Source organism: Zosterops lateralis (assembly GCF_965231275.1).
Source record: "Zosterops lateralis genome assembly, chromosome: W".
In the NCBI taxonomy this organism is placed as follows: Eukaryota; Metazoa; Chordata; class Aves; order Passeriformes; family Zosteropidae; genus Zosterops; species Zosterops lateralis.
Genome location: NC_139801.1, coordinates 13,529,074 through 13,552,973, shown reverse-complemented (window position 1 = coordinate 13,552,973; position 23,900 = coordinate 13,529,074). Strand labels below are relative to the sequence as shown.

Here is a 23,900-nt window from a genome sequence, read left to right as displayed (position 1 = left end):
TTTTTCATTTTGCCCTCTTACATGATTGACGTGTCTTAGGGCTGAGCTACTGAAACCAAGTCTACTGCATTGATACTGGTAAAGTATGAGTCAGCTGTGCTGTCATTGCACCCTTAAATATCTGAGGACTAAAGCAACAATTTCCATAAACTAATTAATTTTCTAAATATATAACTGACACTGGACCATCTGCCAGAAACAGGCCTGTGTGAAAAAGCCCTTTGGAGAGCATATGTACAGCCACTGTTCATGCACAGATCTACCACACTTCAGCGACCTGAATGCTGGTTTAAGGAGATTTTTTTTCCCACGGTAGTGAAATACTTTATCAATTGGATCTGCTCCAGCCATTCCCTTTCAACTATTGATAAACAAACTCTTGCAAGAAAATGAAAAGGCAACATCTTGCTGGTCACTGCTCCACTGCTGGACTCACCCTCACAACACAGAGATGCTGCTGCTGCTGCAGGGGAAAGGCAAAGGCTGGCAGGGAAAAGCATGTTAAAGAATTCCTCAGTTCAGAACACGCCATCAGCACAGACAAATACAGCAAGAGCTGAAGGTGTTAGTGCAAATCCCCTCTCAACCACACAGATGCAACTGCCAGAGGCTGCTAGTTTGGGAATCTGCAGCTGGAGCAGTTAGAGTAGCACCAGAGTGCTTCCCAAGGCAGGTCAGGCATGGCAAGGGGTGGAGGGGCCTAGTAAGGTCACATTTAACATTACAGAAATAAAGCATTGTTCAACTGCAAAGTTTATTTAACTGTGTGCATGTATTTACACAGGGCTGGATCAGACCATCCAACAAATCTCAGCACAGAAAAAATATGGGCATCTTTGTTAGAATGATTGTCTCTGCCAGAACAAACAGCTATCATACAAAAATACAGTTTTCCTTTTACCTAAGGCACTGCTCTAAAGTCTAAAAGAGTGCTACAGTATTCCTGAACAGCAAGAGGGAGAAGACTGAGGGCTCCTGTTGCAACTGAGGTGTTGAGGAAAGAACAGGTGTAGTTCCAGCAAATCCACTGCAAACACAGCTGCTGCTTGGATGCATCACTGGAATTGAGGGATCAGCCAATGGGTTGTAGCAGGTTTTGAGACAGCTACTCTTTAAAGTAATCACCTATCCAGTCTATCTGTTACAAGAGACATCAGAACAAGGCTGCATTATTACTTTTAGTAGCAATTTTCAGAAGATGCTTCGTTAATCTCTTCATGCTGAAAAAAGCAGGCAAGTTCAGGTTAAATAGATTATTTAATGCAGGCTTTAGGGGAAGGGAAATATATATGCACCTTGCAGCCATTGTTATAGAGCTGGAACTGGAACACATAGAATAATTAACATGAACAAAACATGACTTCAATGGTCTGATACTGTTATGTACACAATAAAATAATACTTCCGTAAGTGTAGATAAATAATTAATTCAAAAGGAAAATAATTTTTAAAAGCCTGACACCTTAAACTGCACTGACAGACAAATCTAGGGACTCAACATTTTTGTAATATATTAGAGCACATGCTGAAAAATGTTTTGATGTTTGCCAATAGATTAAAACATATTAGTGATGGTACAACACTTGCATTTTGAAACTGCCAATATTTTCACATTAGATAATAAGGAATTCTTCTTCTCCATTCAAAATTAAAGATACTCAATTTTGCATTTTTAAATAGCACATGAACCAACAAGCAACATTTTTCTAGACATTAAAAAGGGATTTGAGCTTTAACATACACTGAGTGAGTCTTATTTCATCAAGATCATTTTAGAAATATGCCAAGTCTGCAGCTAAGTGGGGAGCCTCCAGTGGCATGTTCTACATGATACTGATATGAAAAAAAAAAAAAAAAAGACTCAATCAGGTTACTGTAAAGTCTGTAAAGGGGAAACAAGGAATATTTGAATTAGGAAACCTTATCTAACAATTAGCTGCATGAATGAAAAAAGAACATTAGCACAACAGTTTTCCTGAAATGTTTCAAGGTGCAAATTAGAAGTTCGTCATCCTTCCCTTGGTGTTTTTTTTTGCAAACTTGAAGATGGATAAAGGTAAACAAGCAGCTTTTCAAAACAAGGCCTTCGGTACTTGAGAAAACACTGGATTACTGAAGTGCAATCAGATTATTTCCAGTTTTCTAGTGTTCACAGTTCTGTGCAAAGAGCAAAGAGAAGAAAACATTTAACCATCATACCTGTGTGTATGCCACATGCATCCATCATCACTGTCAGTCTACATCCAGGAGTGAGCACAGAGCCACTTGGTGACTTACAGTCCAAAACCAGCACAGTAGGTTTTCTTTCTTTTTACAGGAATATTAGTTTTCAAAGTTATGTACAGAATTCTTAAACTGTGTTATGTCTAAAAATTTTCAAGTTCAAAATAAAAGGCCACACTTCCTTCACTAAAAAGTTAATGAGTCTGATCACAACAAAAAGTGATCAGCAGAACCACAATAAATTTGTCTATTCCCATGGCCCAGTCTGTTGTGGCCTCAAGGGAAGTCTCCATCAGGGTGTGCCCATGGAACTCAAATTCACAAGACGCAGAGTGACAGAGGAGACTCGGGAAACAGTTCAGTCTAGAAAAGTGCTACACTTTAATCAAAGAAAGTGCTACACATCACTGGAAGGAAATGTGGATAGCAAGGCTTGTTTATCCACTAGCATTCACTTCAACTGATCACACAGTTATTTATCTCATGGAAAGAGATCTCCTGTGAAAACAGCCCTTTGGGGTTTGGCTCCAACACCAGAGAAGTCCAGTCTTACATAAATTGGCTTCCTGAAGCTTCTCTGACACTATGCACTGTACTGCATCAGGGCTTGGCTTCTCAAGTACATGTGGCTTGAGATGCAGCCCTGCCTCTTTCAGAAAATTCAGAATATTTTGTGTGTGTATAGCTTTACTACTCCTCCTAAAATGTAACACAACCATCTCTGGAATTTCAGGTTGGTGTTACTTGCCTCAGTGAAGTGAAAGACTGTTCTACAGTAAGTAGAGAGGACAGCTAAGCACTGCTAAGAGTTTGAAGAGACCTTGTAAGATCACACAAGTCAGCATCAAAACCAGAACATGCCTAGGAGTGGAAAGGTCTGGTGTGTAGAGTTACATCAGACACCTTTTAAACTGTTTTGTATCTTCAAAAGTAACATGTGCCATTTAATGTATCTTAGAAAAACCTTAAACTACAATGTATGAGCTTCAATGCCGTTTGGAACTTCACAAGGGCTCAGCTGTGTCTTTGGAAGAGCCTTAATGTTGGGCCTTAGCAAGTCCCAAAAAATGCATCAGTTGGTGACTCTTTTTGACAGAATTCAAGTTAAAAGCGCTAAAGAAAGAGCCTTCCCTCCAGTCTACACATTGGAAAAAGTGCCTTGAAAATAAGAAGCTGTAGTTAAGGCAAGGAGAGCAAAACACAAGGAAGTGAATTCCCTAGCCAGGGGAAGAGAGACAGGGAAGTCAGCTTGGATTACCTGATGAAGCATCTATAGGTTTGGTCAATGAATTCACTGCACCGTCTTCCTCAAAAGCCAATTTGGGACTAGAAGGTACTGTAGCAGCATCATTCAAGTTTTGATTACAGTTACCAGAAGAGATGCTGTCCAAGCTCAGTTTGGTTGACTTGGAATGTACTCCAATGTCAATTAAGTCCTCAAAAGTCCATGAACCAGATTTTCCATTAAGATTCTGAATAAGTCCAATTGTATGATCAGCTTCATGAACACCCAACTTCCCTGAGTCATTGATAACCATTTCTTTTGCAGGATGGCTACAAAAAAAAAAAAAGAAAATGGGTACTTGTATTGCAGTTTCCACATGTTTAATCTTTACACTGATTCCAGGACAGACAATTTAACAGTCTGCATGCTCTGCAAAGCACTGAATATCCCACAGGGCATTCCCAGACAAGCTCCAGCTGCCACACAGGATCTCCTCTCCAAGAGCCAATGAGGAAGAACAACTCAGCAATACATACCCACTTTTTACTGTACTAACAGCTCTCAGGTAAGGTTTCTGGCTCTAGAAATTTGATATAAGAAAATAACAAGTTTAAAGCCTTGATCATTAAGTTTCGATTTTTGTAGGGTGCATTTTCCCTTTTTTTTTTTTTTTCTCCAGCTAAGACTTTTTTAACACAAAACTAAGTCTCAGAAGACCAGCAATATTTAAAACAGATTCAAAAGCTAAAGCCAAATTACGGATCAATTTTCATTCATTCTTAGGACAATCATAGAAATGTCTTTATATTCCATCACTAGAGGAATGACATTAATTTATTACCACTTTAAAAAAGTGTTCACAATGTCATTTCTAAATCATTAGCATTTAGATGAGCAAATGGAACAAGCATCAGAGGACAAATTTTCCAGTAGTGGATGAAAATGCTTTATGTTCAAAAAAATAAAATTTGAAATAGTAAAAAACCCAAATTCCTCACTAAGGGAGGCTTCTGCATTGTATCTGGTGTTTCAGCACAACCGAAAGCATTCTAGAGCTTTCTGTAGGTTATTCTTCCTTTCCAGTGTTATCCTCCTCCCTCTTGTTTAATGTTTTGTTAATGAGAAGAACTGCAAGGCATTTGAATGGAAAAGGTTTCAAGCCAATGTCAGTTTTTATAATTAACACTGCCATGTTGCTGGCTGTGTGTCTCACTTCTCAGCAAAGGCAGCACTGTTAATATGGTGCCATCTAAACAAACAATTATCCTGAGCTAACTGCTCTGTGTGAGGCTGTGAGCTGACAGCACACACCACATGGCTGGAGAAAGGCACACAGACACCACAAAGCCAGCAAGGTGCTGCAGGACAGCACTGCATTTAATTTAAACATAGACAAGAGCTTTCTTTTGTGAGAGCTAAGTGCTCCTAGAGCACAGCAGACTCACCTGGAATCCTTTAGTTCAGTAACAGACAGAGACCCCTCGTCACTTTTCAAGTCACTTCCATTCATAAACACTTTACTGGCCTTCAACTCTGACTCATCTTGTGCCTCAGATTCTGCAGAGATCATGCTTTGTGCAGTCTCTAAACAATCCTCTGCCTCCGCCTTGACTTCCTGGAGCAAGTCAACACCATTTAGCTTTCCTGAACGTTGAGGGGGAGAAAAAATGAAATACAAGGGAAAAAAGAACTTGAGTAGCAGAATTGCTATTCTAAATGAATAAAATACAAGTGCCAAAATAACCTTTCCTAGCCAAAACCCGAGGCACTTGGCTTCAATAGATTAATTTGTCTATAGACAACCTGCCTATACCAATTTGTTTTTCATCTTTAAAAATCCACTTGTAAAATGAAAGCATCCTGCCTGCATTTCACTCTCGAATCTTTTTGACTGATTCTCTGTTCAAGAAGGGAGTCACCCTGGCATCTCTGGGACTGGTGTCTCAGACCATCCCAATGCTGTTAGGACAGACCTTTTCAACAGAGCTTAAACATCACTGAGATCACTGCCACCCAGGCCTGCCTCACTCAGCTTCCTTACCTGATTGATCAGTCTTCTCAATACCCAACTCTTCCTCCTCTTCAATATCCTCTCCCTCCATCACCTCCAAGGCAGATTTCCCTTCATTCTGCAACTGAATTGCCACAGTGTTACTTGGAACAACTCCCTGTCCTCTACAGTTTCACAAATTCAGTCACAGCTCCCACACAAGACCATTCTGTGCCCAGAAGTGAGGCCGCATTCATTCAAAGGCTCACAGACAACCAGGTCACCCAGCAACATGTGCTCTACTGAGACAGAGCCTGTGGGACCCACTTCCACTACCTACCTATCAATTCCTGAGTTCCTTTTCTCCTCATTTCTCCAAGGTGTGTGCTAAATTTTTATTGATTTTCAGCTATTGGAAGACTTGAATATTTGAATGTTCAAAGAAGAACAACTATTCCTCAATATGCACGATTTTTCATAAAACTTAGGTCACTGCATTAACAAAAATACATCCAGTTTACTGTAGCAATAGCAATCCAAAGAGAATCCAACACTTACTTTAAGAAAACAGATGATGCCAGATATCTAAGTTTTCTGGGAAAAAACAGTCCTGGCAGAATGCACACAGTTAAAAAAAATCCATTACTAACCAGTGTTTGGTTAAAACAGTGGTTTAAAAACCAATCTGGAAGTGATAACACCAGATAACATTGTGTCTATAGGCCTTGAACAAAACTGTAACAAAAACACTTCACACAGCAAGCAAAGCAGCAGAATGTGTGCAATGGCAAGCTACTGGAAATTATTCTGGTGCACCACAACTTTGGAAGCCTGTGGAAGCCATTTTGTATAAGGATAACAGAGGAAGACAGGATACAAGGCAAAAAGTCCTATTCTGTCATTATACAGATCCAAACAAAAAAGTACCTTGGATTCGTTTTGATCCGATTTTCGTGTTCTTTTCATTATTTCTTCGATTCTCTGTTAAAACATGAGAACATTTACAATGACATACAGAGCTTTATATTTCAGCATTCTGGTTAAAATTCATCAATCATAACATATTTTCAGATTTCATGACTGTACTATTTTCATCACTGTTTTTAAATTTTACAATCCAGAGTTGGCAGTCTTCAAAAATACACACTTCTATTTAATTGCATCTGAGACAATTTGCCTGTTCATTTTAGGCTGAGAATTCAAAACAGGCTACCTTTTTTCTTTCAAGCCTTTCCTGCATATTTTGCTGCATAATCCTCTCTCTTTCCAGTCGCTGTCTTTCAGCCTCTTCTTGAGCTTTTGCTTCAGCTTCTTCTCTCTGAAAATAAAACAGAGAGCTTCATTCCCAATAGTAAAAAGAAAAGCAGTTACAGAATTTGGTTCAACACAGACAGGAACATCAGACAATCACTATTTAATATGACCACACATTACAACTAAATGTCAATTATCCAGTTACTGACATGAAATATATATTACTATGACATTCAGAAACTGAAACCAACTATATTGAGGTGATGCAAATGTTCTGAATGTTGCTGAGCTACTGAATGTTGTTGTTCAAACTATGATTTGGGATGAGCATTTGGCTAACGAGGACAATCTATAAAGTAAAAAGACAACAATTAAATTCTAAATGTGTCAAGGTTAACTTTAAAATCTTGGCAGTCAGGTATTGCTACAAAGACACTTGGTGCTGAACATCTTCTATTCCTTCTACACTGGAAAATCTTTTCCAGTATAACTGGAAAGAAGATAGAAACATAGTAAACACTCTGAGTAACTGTTGTTAAGAAACATTTAAACAAATATACAGACACATGGCAAAGCCATTCATAAGATACAGCTCTTTGAACACAAATAATTTCAATGTAAAACTGCTTTAGTTTTCAGAATTAATCTAATTTAAGGAAATCCTGCTTTCTGCAGAACTGCTCCCTTCAGTTCAAAGGATGCCTTTGTAAAGATACATGGATACTTGCGGTGGAAGACTTCAGCAACAGGAAAAGCAGACTTGGAAACACTACCAATCTTTCTTTGAGACGAATCAGAGGAAACCAGATTACTTTCCAGACAGACCATCTCCTTGTAACTCATAGCAGTCCGCTGGCAAAGTGGGCTCAGTACAAATATTTTACATATGCAAAAGAGCATCCCTGATGGCTAAAAAATATTCCAAAAATAGCTGCTTTTTCCCACGCTTGAATTTATTAAATGCTAGGAAAAAAAAATAAATCAGAGACCAGGGCAAGGAAAGGACCTACAGACAGCCTCAAATCCATCTCAGACAGGATGAACTCAGCCTCACATCATGCCTGACAGATTTGTCAAAACCATTCTGTGAAAGAAAAATCAAGGACAACCCTCTTGAAAACACAGCAGCAGCTTCTTCCAGGAACACAGCTGGAACCACAGACCTGCTGTTGAAGCTCTGCAAGTTTTTCCTGCTCTTCCTGTTCCCAGCGGATCCTCTCCTGTTCCCGGCGGATCCTCTCCTGTTCAGCTTGTCTTTGCTGCTCTTCATAAGTCAGTCTCTTTCCTCCTCCTGCTTCTGGAGCTCCTCCTCCCGTCGTGCTTTTTCCTCAGTTGCTCTCCTAGCCATTTCTTCTCTGATTCTAGAGTTTCCAAGGTACAGATTATTGGGTATTTATTTTCTTTAAAAGTGTGCATGCACAAGAGACAGAGTAGGAAAGCAAGAAAGTTCTAGGCAGTCCAGTCAAAAATAACTGCATAAAAGACACTTTATGGTGTGGATTTACAAATGCCACCATCCAGACTTGTCAAAGGGAAAATCAGAATAACTTGAAAATTATCTGAGTAAATGCTCTTTGCTGATTAAGTCAAGGCAGGTTGTTACAATAATGAAATATTTGACTGAGAACTGGATTAAGCAATGACCCTTTAATAAAAACCATCTGCAACCACGGCATGAATGAAGCTTATAATCACTATCAAACATAAATTTAGTGGGATTTCCTAAAAGACTGTTTCTTCTATAGCCTGAATTCAGAGATACACTGAAGGTGCACACTGCCAGCTCTTGAGATATACAGAGCAGATCTGATGACATATTTCTGATAAAACACCTAGAGCAGATTATATGCAAGTTTCTGACAGCTTCATCTCCACAACTGGGAAACAGACAAAATCTGATGTTCCACCATGTTCATAAAAGCAGACAGGTGACCCCTGATCTGGAATAAAGTTAGTCAGCATTAAATTAACCCTTTATTTTGAACAACTTCTATGCAGTGAACCAAATGCACACTGATTTAACACTTTGAATTACTTGTCTGCAACATTCCTGATCGATATTTCATATCACTAAAGTGAGATTTAATGTACCATCAAACCACTGCCTAAACTGATCAAAGGAAAGTTTAATACAGAGAGGTTAACTCTTTCAAACCAAATACAAACAAACCAAACACAAGTGGTGCAAAAAGCACATTCTAGTTTTGAAACAAAAGCCCCACTAGTGTCTGGAAGGAAAAAGAAGCAGTGATTTCACAGGGACTGTGCATTACATATATACTAAGATATAAACTGATGTTGCACACAGCAACCTGCCCCAGGTTGGTGCCAGTGCCTCTCAGCTTCAGGAACTATATTAACATTTTCTGGAACTTAAATTAAAACTCAGAAAACATATACAAATGGAGTGTCCCTTCCAACCACACCCCACCACTGAAAGCATCCCTTCCTTCCCCTCAATTGTTACCTTTCTTCTTTTTGTCTCTGAATTCTTTCTTGGTCTTCACGCTCTCTTTGCTCCCGTGCCAGACGTCGCTTCTCTGTCAAGATTTTAGCAGCTTCTTCAGCTGTGGTGGTCCCTGCTACTGTTTTGCTACCTGATTCTGCAAAGGTTGAAAGAATCTGTTAGAAAGCTCCAGGAACTTAAAATTAAGAAAGATGCTATTGCTATGAGATTGTTAGCATTGAAACACATAATCACAGAATGATTATATGCAGGTGCTTTTATTGAAGAGCTCTGGGAATCAGGGGTATAGGGTACAAACCCAAATCTGACTCCAACATGGATTTGAGATGGACATGTTTTTATACCCTTTTGTTATATAACTACATATTAATTATTAAACCCATATTGTTCTATTGTATGAATTCTTGTAGTTTTCATCAGGTCCCCCAAACATCGTTTCTCATGATTCTTGTTACGAATAAACAATAATCATATTCAATTGCCAAACAATCATTACATTTAACAATCATATCATTTATCATATGATGATTATGCAGGTGCAGTTTCACATGATCTAGTAAAGACAAAGCCCAACCTTCGTTTCTAGGGCCTACGTAGTTTTGGTTCCCTTCCCAGGCCCATCCAGGCCCAACCTTTCTTTCCACCTCCCCTGAATCTATTGTATACAATTCCCATGATTTTTAGAAACATTTTAACCCCATGCTATCAAGATGAGATCTTATGGCCAACTGATTCACTATTTTTTCAGTCAGTGCTCATCACACAGCAATTGCACCCTTATCTGTAACAGGCCTGCAAGAGCCAAAGGGGAGCCCTGAAGATGCAGAGCCACAATATCTCACTGACACTGAAATAGTACCAGCTCACTTCAAGACTGATCCAGCCATAATCCAGATGATACACTTAAAGATACTCTCCAATTATCACAGCATTTAAAAACATGTCTCTGATAAGACACCCTTATTTCTGTAATGTTTGAACACTGAGAAAAAAACTGGGGAAAAAAACTGCTTTAGGAAATATCTTTCACTTCCTTCTAATAAAACTGAATGCACAGGACCCTAAAGAAGAAATTATCATTCTTTTATTTTTCTTGTTTCATAACATTAACATTCATGTCTTTGTATTTATAGAGTATTTAGAGTGCAAATAATCATCATTTTATCTGGCCCAGAAGGTATATGCTAATGACTTCAGTAATATCATATTTCTATACATTAGCAACAAATCAATTTCCAGTTTACATGGAGATCAAAACAGTTTCAACCACCAGGCAAGTAGCTCTTTGCAGGTCCTGCTGTTTATGTTTCTTCATGTCCTGCCTGGTGTTCTGGTGTCTGAACATCAGAGGCACTATTACAAATTAACATCAGGAAAAAAGTCAAAACAGACCCATCTTGCCATCCAGTTGCTCTCAATGTATATATTGAAAGAACTCTGATTTCTATCAGTTATTCCCATTCCCTAGAAATATTTCTGTTTGAATGTGATTTAAGAACTCATCATCTGAATATTCAGAGAATGAGCTCTTGATGTCAGTAGAGCAGCAGCATCTTAATGTTGGTGAGGACCTGCCTTTCTCCTGAACATTTCACAAATGAGCACATACACATTTGCTTAACATTTATAAAGCCTTGAAGTCAAGGTAATTTTAATGAACTATGACATCAGGGCTTGACCACTTGTTTTACTTCTGACCAGAAGACAAATCATTCCAAACACAATGTCATTATTAGGAACTTTAATACCTGAAAAGCTGCTTAGGCTCCATGGACACATAATCACTACCTGCAGCTGCAGGGTATAATTACACACAGCAAACTCTCAGCAGCTGAATCATGGCTGGGTTTTATGCATAAAAATTGTTCCTGCAGTCCTAGGAAAAGCATTTCAGCACTGATGTAGTGCAGGCATAGAGAGTGTTCTAACATTTAGATTTATCCAAAGCTGAGAAAACACCACCTCCCCAGACAACACATTGCTTCTGATGTGGGAAAAAGTTGCAGTCATGTTGGTACTAACAAAAATCAGCCATGACTGTTCCAAATTTGAACTCAGTCAAAAGGGGTCCTCCTCCTCCTGGGCAAGAAAGACCATTTTGCATTTATAAGAACCATTAGCAGATCTGCCTATTCATGACAGGCAGATGCTTTTCTTCCTATATTCTGTAACTTACTAGGTTTCATTTACTGTTGCCAGTGCACAGCCATGAAGAACTCAAAATGTCTTGCTCTTCCTCTGCCATAAGAGTGTACTTTCTGTTCAGACTACTCACTTTTTACAGCAGAGGCCATTTTTTGTTGCACGTTTGCAATCTCTCCCAGTTGTATCAAATCTGGTTGACATTTAATGTCAGGTTTAAACTATTTCCCCTCCTCAAAACTGAACTTAAATAAGACAACCTAATGCTCAGCAAAAAGCCTAAAGTTTTTAGACTTTTAAGTTCTAGGGTTACAACATGATAACGACAGCTTAAATATGATATCTGGTATTGTCACAACAGTTCAGAACACTGCAGATATGGAAAGAACAGGGAAAATAAAAAACAAGAAGAAAGGGTTGGGGACCTTCCCACTGCATTTTCACTTCTGCAGATTTATTGATGATTTCCATATGGGTACTTCAATACTGTTTTAATCTCCATGTACCCCTGTACAGCCTATTTCCATAGGGCAGGACATGAGACTTCCCAACATGACTGCTAACACACCTTAAGAAAATTCTGACAGTCTTTTACACTCAACTTCCTTTTCCTTGTACTCCTAGTCATTACTGGTAAGAACAGTCTTTTTATCAAAGGACCTTTTTGTAAGGGAAGGGGAAAGAGAAAAAGGCAAGAGAAACAACCTCTGAACCTGTGCAAAATGTAGTACTAGCTGGATGGAGGAAAGGTTCCAACAGATTTCAGGGTAAGTAATTCACAATTAACCTAGGAATCATATTTCAAAGCCTTCAATACCCAGATACAAAATGCGAGGCTCCATAATAGTTTATTACCTATCATCACGCATAAGGGGAGAGCTCACGAAGGAGCACTTCTTATGCTTTAAGTTGAACAAGCCTTTTAATTGTCAGAGAAGCTGCGAGAGGCTGCTGCCAGAAATGACAACTGCTCCAGTCACTGAAAAATAAAAAGTGTTTTACTGTGGAACAGTATATTGCAGTAGGAAGACACAAAAAACAAGACAAAAACTTGATTGCTGTCAGCAACAGGCAAACAAGTTCAGTTTGAAGAAGAGATGGGATGAAGATACAAGTGCGCAAAGCTGAAGTTAGGCTAAACCTACAAGACCTAGAGACTGATTTGCCACATGCCATTCACTGGTGTGCTATGATTTCAGAAGCTGTCTGGGACAGGAAATTGCACCAACCCATGGGGTGAACTGCTGACACAGACATGTAAAATGAAAATGGCCTTGTAAACCGAAAGCAACTTCTTAAGAAAAAAGATTCTGCCTCACATAGCAATATTGCAGTGTACCAAAACATTCAAAGAGAGAAATTAAATCATCTCTTATTTTAAAGAACTTGCCCACTATTTCCTTCTGTTCTATGTGTCAAAGAAAAAGAGCTTTGCCCAGCCCCAGTAGGAATCACTACAAAGATGACTATTTTGAGATTAGAAATAAACTAAAAGGGAAACAGATAAACTGGGTTAATAAAGTTTCAAAAGTCAGTGTAGAGAGGAGAGAGATCAGGCATCCAAGGAACAAGGACAGATGTTCCAGAACAACTGGAAGATACAGGACTAGGACACATTGTTATGGAGGTTTCAATCAACTGATGACATTGATCAGAAGTGATGATGCTCTGAAGCACACAGGACATTTATCAATAGCATGGCAGCACATCGAGGGATGGACGTTCTGACTGCAAAGACAAAGGATGTGACACCAAAGACAGATGTGCGACTTCATACAAACATCCACCTCTGGCAGCCAGGCTTCCTTCCATAGGAACACATGCCCAGAGAGCTGTACCATGAGTTCTTCAGCTGAATGACACTTCTTCACATTCAACAGAAGCAGTATCAGGAGGAGCCTCAGAAGTGGCAGAGAAAGCAGCCCAGGAAAGCACACAGGAACCACACATGCAGTAACGTGCAGCAAGCACATGTTTCCACTTACCTCGTGTCTGAGGGATTCACTCCCAGTACTGCCCACTGGCTGTAACTTACATTCTAAAGATCCCTCCTTTTCCTGTCAAGGGTCCCCTAAGTCCTTCTGCACAGTGAATTCCCTGCCAGACCTCATCAGAAGGCTCTCCCAGATTCTGCTGGAGATGGCAACTGGCATTTTTCCCAGCGAGGGACAGAGGCCAGGCTCATGTGGCACAATGAAGAGGACTAGAACACTAATTGCTTATCCGGTATATGGCCCTCCTTAATCTACCAGGATAATTTCTCAGTGTGACTTGTGAACTGATCAGTCTTCCCAAGGCAGCAATGATTACACATTTGTTGAAATCTAGGCCAAGGCAGCCTTCAAACATTGTGAAAACTCTCTCTCATCCTGTGATGAACAGGAGCTGATTTTGTTCTCCAAGAAGGTCTCTACAGGAGCATTTTAAAAACTACCAACTAAACTGAAAGACCTTTGTGTAGTTTAACTACTGACTTTATAAACCTAAGCTAGTAGATCCCTCAGCTACAGCAGCTGAAGCCCAAAAGGCAAAGAGGATTTCTGCTTTACTTAAAATTACAGTACAAGTAGTAATAATGAAAACTCCTGACTTGAATCTACAAGTGTCTTGGTTTGAATGGACAGGTATCTGCCAAGGAAGACTGGAGCCTCCCTTGGAATGCAAGCCCCCCTCCTTTTTCCAAATTATTATAAATTTACAATTAAAAGGCTGTCAGGCAAAGATTTTGGGAATAAGTATAGCAGTTCTTTACTAGAGATATTAAAAATACAAATGTTATAGTACAAAATAATAAGCAAACAAACAAACAAGGAATCCCAGAACAAAAAAAAAAAAAAAAAACAAACAAAACCTCTGACAGAGTCAGAAAAATACAACCTGACGCCCTGTTAATCAGGGCGTTGGAAACAGTCCAAAGTCAGCCCTCCTGGAGTGGCAGATGTGGTCCTGTTGGAAGCAGAGATGATGGTCCTGTGGAGCCAGGGGTCCCAAAATGGGTCAGGTCTTCCTTTGGGAGTCCCGTGGGAAACACCGGAGTGCCTGGTGATACCTGTGGCTCCTTTTTATCTAGGTGGAAATGGTTGCTCTTCTGCTTTCTAGTAGAGCATCTCCCAATAGGGTGATGAAATGTGTTATGCCATTGGTGAGCTTTTGATGGTGCGTTAACAAAAGATACTCCCATGGGGATAGTAAAAGACTGAGCAGAGATAAGAGATAATACCCCACCCGGTTTTTCCCGTTTTTAACAGCTGGCTTGTTATCAGAGAAGGCAGTTACCCCCTCCCTTCTGGAGTTACAACAGATAAGAAAAACAAAACCTTTGGCTAGCTCTTTGTTTTGGTCAAGTACCCTTAAGTATCCAACATTCAGTCTCCTTGGTAACTCATGGGGAAAAAATTCTTTAAAGTAAAAAAGGAGCAAACCTAACCCCCAACATTATCCACCCCGAATTTTTTTTCCCATACCAACATTATTACATTGAGCTTAAACCTTTAAAATATATACAGGCACAGTGTTGTGGGTAGTTCACCCTAAAACAAGGTCCCCTTGAGGTATGCATTGGGTCTCTCCATCTTTTTGCATCACCCACCAGGCGCAACCTGGTCCCTGAGTGAAGACAACCCCACGGATGGGATCGTCTTTGCCAGAGGTAGAATTTACCCAAACTGTTTTTCCCAGCATACCTCTCATGTGTAACACTGGAACCTTATCTCCATCTGTTGTTTGCACAGGCTCAGATTGGGCAGGACCTGCTCGGTTGGTGGAACCTCGAGTGTTTACCAACCATGTGGCCTTTGCTAAATTAAACTCCCAGTTCTTGAAAGTCCCCCCCGCCCAGTGCCTTCAAGGTGGTTTTAAGCAGTCCATTGCACTGATCGACTTTCCCGGCAGCTGGTGCATGATAAGGGATGTGATATATCCATTCAATGCCATGTTCTCTGGCCTAGGTATTTATAAGGCTGTTCCTGAAATGGGTTCCATTGTCCGACTCGATTCTCTCAGGGGTGCCATGTCTCCATAAGATTTGTTTTTCCAGGCCCAGGATGGTGTTCTGGGCAGTAGCATGATGCACAGGGTAAGTCTCCAACCAGCCAGTGGTGGCTTCCACCATGGTCAGCACATAGCGCTTGCCTTGGCGGGTTTGGGGAAGGGTGATGTAGTCAATCTGCCAGGCCTCCCCGTACTTATATTTGGACCACTGCCCACCATACCATAGGGGCTTCCCCCACTTGGCCTGCTTGATTGCAGCACATGTGTCACAGTCATGGATAATCTGAGAAATACTGTCCATGGTTAAATCCACCCCTCGGTCTCGTGCCCATTTATAGGTGGCATCTCTGCCCTGATGACCTGAGGCATCATGGGCCCATCGAGCTAGGAACAACTCTCCCTTGTGTTCCCAATCTAAGTCTATCTTTGACACCTCTATTTTCGCAGCTTGATCTACCTGTTTGTTGTTCCGGTGCTCCTCATTAGCCCGACTCTTGGGGACATGGGCATCTACATGGTGGACTTTTACAGGTAGCTTCTCTACCCGAATGGCAATGTCTTTCCATTCAGCAGCCCAGATTGGTTTTCCCCTATGCTGCCAGTTGGCTTTTCTCCACCTTTCCAGCCAACCCCACAGAGCATTGGCCACCATCCACAAATCAGTGTAGAGGTAGAGCTTTGGCCACTTCTCTCTTTCAGCAATGTCCAGGGCCATTTGAACAGCTTTGAGTTCAGCAAGTTGGCTTGACTCACCTTCTCCTTCAGTGGCTTCTGCGACCTGTCGTGTGGGGCTCCATATGGCTGCTTTCCACTTCCGGTTCATCCCTACGATGCGACAGGAACCGTCAGTGAAAAAAGCGTGGCATGTTTCTTCTGCTGACAGCTGGTTGTATGGAGGAGCTTCTTCAGCCCTTGTCACTTGTTCCTGCTCCTCTTCATCTGTGAGACCAAAGTTTTCACCTTCTGGCCAGTTGGTGATTACTTCCAAAACCCCAGGGCAATTTGGGTTTCCAATACGGGCGCGCTGTGTGATGAGAGCAATCCATTTGCTCCATGTAGCGTCAGTGGCGTGGTGGGTAGAGGGAACCTTTCCTTTAAACATCCACCCCAGCACTGGTAGTCGGGGTGCCAGGAAGAGTTGTGCTTCCATGTCAATCACCTCTGAGGCAGCTTGAACTCCTTCATAGGCGGCCAAAATCTCCTTCTCTGTGGGAGTGTAGTTGGCTTCGGACCCTCTGTAGCTTCGACTCCAGAATCCCAGTGGTTGGCCTTGAGTCTCCCCAGGCACCTTCTGCCAAAGGCTCCAGGACAGACCGTTGTTCCCGGCTGCGGAGTAGAGCACATTCTTCACATCTGGTCCCGTCCTGACTGGGCCAAGGGCTACTGCGTGAGCAATCTCTTGCTTGATCTGAACAAAGGCTTGTTGCTGTTCAGGACCCCAGTGGAAATCATTCTTCTTGCGGGTAACCAGGTAGAGAGGGCTCACAATCTGGCTGTACTCAGGAATATGCATTCTCCAAAAGCCTATGGTGCCTAGGAAAGCTTGTGTTTCCTTCTTGCTGGTCGGTGGGGACATCACAGTGATCTTGTTGATGACCTCAGTGGGAATCTGACACTGTCCATCCTGCCACTTTACTCCTAGGAACTGGATTTCTCGGGCAGGTCCCTTGACTTTGCTCTTCTTGATGGCAAAACCGGCTTCCAGGAGAATCTGGATGATCTTCTTTCCTTTCTCAAACACTTCAGCTGCAGTCTTCCCCCACACAATGATGTCATCGATGTACTGTAGATGTTCTGGAGCCTCACCCTTTTCCAGTGCAGCCTGGATCAGTCCACGGCAGATGGTGGGGCTGTGTTTCCACCCCTGGGGCAGTTGGTTCCAGGTGTACTGCATGCCCCTCCAGGTGAAAGCAAACTGAGGCCGGCATTCTGCAGCCAGAGGAATGGAGAAAAATACATTAGCAATGTCAATAGTGGCGTACCACCTGGCTGCCTTGGACTCCAGCTCATACTGGAGTTCTAGCATGTCCGGCACAGCAGCGCTCAGCGGTGGAGTCACTTCATTCAATGCACGGTAGACCACAGTCAGTCTCTATTCTCCATCAGACTTGTGTACAGGCCAGATGGGACTGTTGAAGGGCGAGTGGGTTTTGGTGACCACCCCTTGGCTCTCCAGCTCTCGGATCATCTTGTGGATGGGGATCATGGCATCTCGATTTATCCGATACTGCCGGTGGTGCACCGTCGAGGTGGCAACAGGTACTTGTTGCACTTCTACCTTCAGGAGTCCTACTGTAGATGGGTTCTCCAATAGTCCAGGCAAGGTGTTCAATTTCTTAATTCCCTCTGCTTCTACAGCAGCTATCCCAAAAGCCCATTTGAGTCCTTTAGGGTCTTTATAATAGCCATTCCTGAGGAAGTCTATGCCCAAAATACACGGGGCCTCCGGGCCGGTCACAATCGGATGTTTCTGCCACTCCTTTCTGGTCAGGCTCACCTCGGCTTCCAACAGAGTCAATTCCTGTGATCCTCCTGTCACCCCAGCAATGGAAATTGGTTCTGCCCTCACATGTTCCGATGGCATTAGAGTACACTGAGACCTAGTGTCGACCAAAGCTTCATATTTCTGTGGCTCTGATGTGCCAGGCCATCGAATCCACACTGTCCAAAACATTCGATTTTCTCGTGCCTCTTCCTGGCTAGAGGCAGGGCCCCTCTAGCACTGGTTATCATTCTCTTCCTGGACATACATGGTAGGGGTTCCTTCAAGGGGGTCCGACACAGCATCCCCACCTCTGTAATACCTGGCAGCTTGGTCATAGGAGGCTGAGGCTACCTTCATTTTTGTGGAACCCCCTCGGTGAGTGTTTCTCTCCTTAAGCTCACGTACTCTTGCTGCCAGGACAGAAGTGGGTTTCCCATGCCACACTCCCATGTCCTCCCCGTGGTCACGGAGATAAAACCACAGGTCAGCTCATGGGGTGTACCCTCTCTCTCTAGCTGGGGGGCGTTAGGCTCTGACTCTGGGGCCTGTGACTCGCACCGGTGCTATGTGGGAACTGTTTCTCCTCATCTCCTCCCTCATCTCCTCTTTGAGTTCCTTCACCACAGCAGAGACATGAGCCTGCATTGGGCCACTGATCATACTTTCATAACTTCTGAGTTTGCTGGCGACAGAACCCACTGTTTCTTGGTTGTCCTCGGCATTAATTGTGAGGAATGTGGCATATTGAGATGGCCCATGAGTTGCTAGATTCCACAACATGTGCCCTTGTGCATCTCACCTTATCGGGGTCATTATCATGCTGTCCAGTCCTCCCAAAAAGTACTTCCAACACTGCCACTTCCCTCAGCTGTTGGATCCCTTCTTCAAAGGTCTTCTAGCACAGTCTATTGTTGTGCTCCTGTATTCTGTCTCTGTGGACAAATCTCTCTCTCACACTTGTTAAAAGTCATTCCCAAAGGGAAAGGGGCCCTTGCTCCCTTACAAATATCTGATTTATACCTGACTCCTGGGTCAAGGGTCCCAAATTCCTTGCCTCACCACCATCCAGTTGTACGTCTGTACCCATAAGATCCCAGACCCGAAGTAGCCAGGCTGTATAAGCCTCATGTCCCCGTCGTACAACATCTTTTTGCAGATTACGTAGACTTTCATACGACAGGGACTCTGTGATGATCTCAAGTTGTGGTTCTCCTGTGGATTGTGAAGGCCCTTTTTTCTTATCCTTACTACCAGACTGTATCACTTTCATCTTAGACCTCTTTGTTTCCACAGGGGCAACTGCTGCTGGCTGTGGCTGCCCCTGTGGTTCAGCTGGAACCCGGACAGTTGTAACGTCTGTGGGTTCCATTGCTGCACCATCAGACTCTGCCTTTTCGGGGCAGGGAGAGGGTTTCCCATGAGCTGGGCAAATGTACTCCCTCAGCATCTGTCCCATCTCGTGCATCTCTTTTACCAGAACCTCAACCCAATCCGGGTGGGTCCTTTCTGAGGCAGGCCGTGGGACAGGGTCAGGCTCTGGGGTTGCATCCCTATTCTGTGGAGTAGGTATTGGGGTGGTTATCCAGGTCAATCTTCCCTTATCTCTGAATGCTAAATAGAATAGGCCTATAAGCAACACCAGCCACTGTATGATATTAGCATTCAGAGAAGATTTAAACCCTTTAAAAACTGGTGAGGTAGACTCAAAGAGTTGGGTGAAGGATTGGGAGAAAACTTCCCCTGCTGTCATTTCCTCACAGAAAGTACCATTCTTAAAGTAACCCCAAGAACACACAGTTAGTGTATGATAGCCCTGAATCCAGGTGCCTGCCTTCCAGAAGAAATTAAAAATCCATGACTTCCTCACCTTATTCACCGATAAAATAAACTGGATGACAGCCACAGTAGCCTTAGTTATAGGGCCCATGTTGAGATAAGGGCCTGCAAATGGCAGAAATACAGCCACAACGACATGCCACCCAAACTAGGGAAAACTGGACCACATAATGCTGACCAACGAGGTTTCTATACACAAGAACTTAGGTCACCTAAGAACTGCTATTCCTTTTTTCCTCTCAATGCCCTCGTGCCATATGTTGGGCACCAAAATCTGTCTTGGTTTGAATGGACAGGTATCTGCCAAGGAAGATTGGAGCCTCCCTTGGAATGCAAGCCCCCCCCCCCCCCCCTCCTTTTTCCAAATTATTATAAATTTGCAATTAAAAGGCTGTCAGGCAAAGATTTTGGGAATAAGTATAGCAGTTCTTTACTAGAGATATTAAAAATACAAATGTTATAGTACAAAATAATAAGCAAACAAACAAACAAGGAATCCCAGAACAAAAAAAAAAAAAAAAACAAAAAAAAAAAAAAAACCTCTGACAGAGTCAGAAAAATACAACCTGACGCCCTGTTAATCAGGGCGTTGGAAACAGTCCAAAGTCAGCCCTCCTGGAGTGGCAGATGTGGTCCTGTTGGAAGCAGAGATGATGGTCCTGTGGAGCCAGGGGTCCCAAAATGGGTCAGGTCTTCCTTTGGGAGTCCCGTGGGAAACACCGGAGTGCCTGGTGATACCTGTGGCTCCTTTTTATCTAGGTGGAAATGGTTGCTCTTCTGCTTTCTAGTAGAGCATCTCCCAATAGGGTGATGAAATGTGTTATGCCATTGGTGAGCTTTTGATGGTGCGTTAACAAAAGATACTCCCATGGGGATAGTAAAAGACTGAGCAGAGATAAGAGATAATACCCCACCCGGTTTTTCCCGTTTTTAACAGCTGGCTTGTTATCAGAGAAGGCAGTTACCCCCTCCCTTCTGGAGTTACAACAGATAAGAAAAACAAAACCTTTGGCTAGCTCTTTGTTTTGGTCAAGTACCCTTAAGTATCCAACATTCAGTCTCCTTGGTAACTCATGGGGAAAAAATTCTTTAAAGTAAAAAAGGAGCAAACCTAACCCCCAACACCAAGTCAAATAAACTACTGCATGAAAAGTCACATCCCAAAGTCATACCATGTAAAATTATTATATAATCAGCAATGAACACCTTCTGCCCTAAAGTATCCTACCCTCCAGTGCTATGCCTCATGAGTCAGTTATTTCCCCAGTCCTAGGACACACCGGAGCGGCCTAGAGCAGGAGTGAGACACTGAGAAACACCCACCTTCTTTGGTCTTTGTGCTAGCTGCTCCTGCATCCCTCCCCAACGTTGGGGAAGCACCTTGCTCTTGTCCTATTCCTTCTGTGCTCTTATCCTTTGGTTTGCTCTCTGCTTCAGTTTTCTTTTTGTTAATGTTTATAACAGCTGGTGTGAGAGATGGACGCTGGATGGGTGCTGATTTAGAGACTGGAGTAGACAGTGGCCTTTGTTTCAACATACCAGGTGAAGGGGGGCGAGTCTTCTGTCTGTTGAAATAGAGAATATTTTTCAGAGCTAACAATGAAAATCTCAACCATGCATCTGAGGAAAGCAGTCTCCTTTGTTTAGTTTATATTACATACTTCACTTTTAAAAATAAATCCACCCACAAATTACTGGTGCCTTCCCCATAAAACTCAAACCAGGATTCCTAGACACCTTGGGCGCCCAGCCTTGCTACTTGGGGGTAACATCAAAACAGGATTGCTAGTCCAGATCTCCACTTACTCTACATCTAGGATGAACCTCATGATTCCAATCCAAGAAACTTCCTACGCTAATACAGGTGGATCAGTTTATTCAAAAGCTTGCAGGCTTTTGTTGGCCTTAGTGCACAGACTGCACAGAAAATTAAGGTGTGTTTTGTCTGCACAACAAAAGTTGAAATAAAAGCTGCATCCCTTCTTTGGGAAAGGGAAATTGGACCCAAAATGAAGTCTTTTCTGTACAAACAAGGTATAGCATAGGTCATCCAAACTAACAGCTCAGCTGTCTTGAGACAGGAAGAAGCCTTCATTTTGTGCTGAATAACAGGCATTTACACATACCTGACTGCAGAAGGGGTTCAACCTGGACATGTACCTGACTGCAGAAGGGGATGGAGGACACTTCACCAAATTAGCAGGAGAGAGGGATCTTCTATGGGCAGACATGGATGGTGAGGGAGGGCGCCTCAAACCAGAACCTGGGGATGGTTTTTCTGTCTCTGATTTCTAGAAGATACACAAAAACAAAATACTGCTGACTCTCTAGAATACATTGCAGACAGAGGAGCTGCTATTCCAACAAACAAGTGCTCAACAAGACACACTTTGAATTTCCTTTATGTTCCAAAACACAGACCTGGTCTGTGTTTAATTTTTACATAAATTGAACTTTGGGAACCATAAGCAGCAAACAATATGCCTTCAAGATACAAGGGAGAGCAAGTACCATAAAATTTCAATTTGGTTTTAATACTCTGTATTTTTTTTGGCAAATGCTATTGGATATTTCATTAATGCTTATTGAAAGCAGCAGCAAAGAGGTGAAACAGGATCTCATCCTGAGCTGTTCCAATCTCCCAGATTAATAGAAACTTAATTCCTGTGGGTTTTCAACAAACCTGGGTTGAATCAGGCAAACTTGCATCAGATGAAGACACAGAGGATTTCAACCTGTCGATGCTACGGCTGCGCACCGGCACTTTAGGAGCTGGGACTGGAGAATTGATGGAACTGGCTGAAGCTGAACGAGGACAGAGGTGAGATTCTATAAAAGTTAGGAATTTGAAAAGACAAAACGAGAACCAAGTGCACAGCATAAGAACAGGAGATAAGGAAGAGGGAGAAAAAGAGAAAGAGAGATTGTGTGTGTTAGAAACCGTACAGGGAAACACCGCAGGCAGTGCACAGTGCAATGGGTCACGGACAGACACCACCACACAATTAGTACTTGGGAAGCAACATCACCAAGAATAAACACTCTGAAAGCAGCAGTCTGGAGTAGATAAAAATAAAATTATTTTCCAAAAATGGACCAAATTTGCAGTACATCAGCATTACTTTAATTTTAGTAAAGTTGCATTAGATCACAAATGCTTCAGTTTTAATGGCTTAGCATCTTTCCTGACAATTTTTTCATGAGAGGTTCAGATTTTAAGCATGTTTCCTCTATACTCAAGGAGGAAACCTTCTTTCTTAAAAGAAATCTATCAAGAGAAAAAGGTCTACTATTTAACTATGATACATTTCCTACCTGAAGTGTCAATCTCTTCACATATAAGATATTGAAAGAAATTTTATCTTATTACTTTTTTACTAACATGATCACAGACAGAAAAGCACATATAGATGCAAAAATATTCTAAAACTGGATATTGGATTCTTCTATAATTCAAATAAATTGTGACAAATGCACCACATAGTTTTGTAACTTTATGGAAAATACATTTTATTTTTGTATTTGCAGCATTTGTGCAAGGAGACCTGCATTCTGTTTGTGCACAGGTTGTGTTAAAGCACAGGTACTTTTCTACTGAAATGAAAAAAGTATCTCTAAGTAAACTTATAAAAACGTATCTTATATTCAGCAATAGTGAGTGTCACATGCTAACAGTAATAGAAAAAAAGATGGCATTTCCCCACATGACATGAACTGAAGTATTCATGGTAAAATAAAAGCAGCACATACACAGGTGTGTAAAAATATGACTACTGACTACAAACCAAAAAATAAAAACTGATTATTAGACAAGGGGAACAGTGTGGAAATGTCACCGTTACTGACAAGGACCAAGTGAAATGGTGTAAAATAAAAAATAAAGATGGTATTTCATACTTAAGAAGAAACAAGCAAAACTGGGAACACAAGTTGTAAGGTAAAAGAAGAGAAAGGACTCCACATTGGTTCCAGAGATGCATTTACTGGGGCATTATTAATTAACCAGTAACAATTCCAGGACATGTGGGATGCAACTAGGGGGGCTTGCCCATGATGCAAATTCCTGCTCTAGTAAACTGAGCCCTGGTGTGGACATATCAGGTCAGTCTGGACCAACACAAAACTGCTTGAATCAGCCAGGGTTTCTCTCTTCTCCTATTATACCTTGACTTTTCCTATCAGCTGAACGAAGCCAGTTCAGGCCCCCCTGTACTTATCTTAAGGTAACCCTATTGTCATGTTCCTGGCAAGAGTTTCTTCCCCTAAAGAAATTTAAGTTTTGCACTTT

General features: G+C 41.9%; 1 protein-coding gene across 1 annotated transcript in view; it reads right to left on the bottom strand.

The window, feature by feature from the left end:
* Positions 1-107: 107 nt before the first annotated feature.
* LOC310922147 (uncharacterized protein) overlaps positions 108-23,900 on the bottom strand; it is a 52,983-nt gene continuing 29,190 nt past the window's right edge. The window contains 12 exon segments of the mRNA XM_083882549.1: positions 108-2,157; positions 3,482-3,777; positions 4,894-5,092; positions 5,490-5,583; positions 6,366-6,419; positions 6,652-6,756; positions 7,856-7,977; positions 7,980-8,053; positions 9,160-9,295; positions 20,936-21,177; positions 21,773-21,903; positions 22,296-22,441. Coding sequence (XP_083738675.1) covers positions 2,150-2,157; positions 3,482-3,777; positions 4,894-5,092; positions 5,490-5,583; positions 6,366-6,419; positions 6,652-6,756; positions 7,856-7,977; positions 7,980-8,053; positions 9,160-9,295; positions 20,936-21,177; positions 21,773-21,903; positions 22,296-22,441 — 1,607 coding nt within the window. The 3' untranslated portion in view covers positions 108-2,149.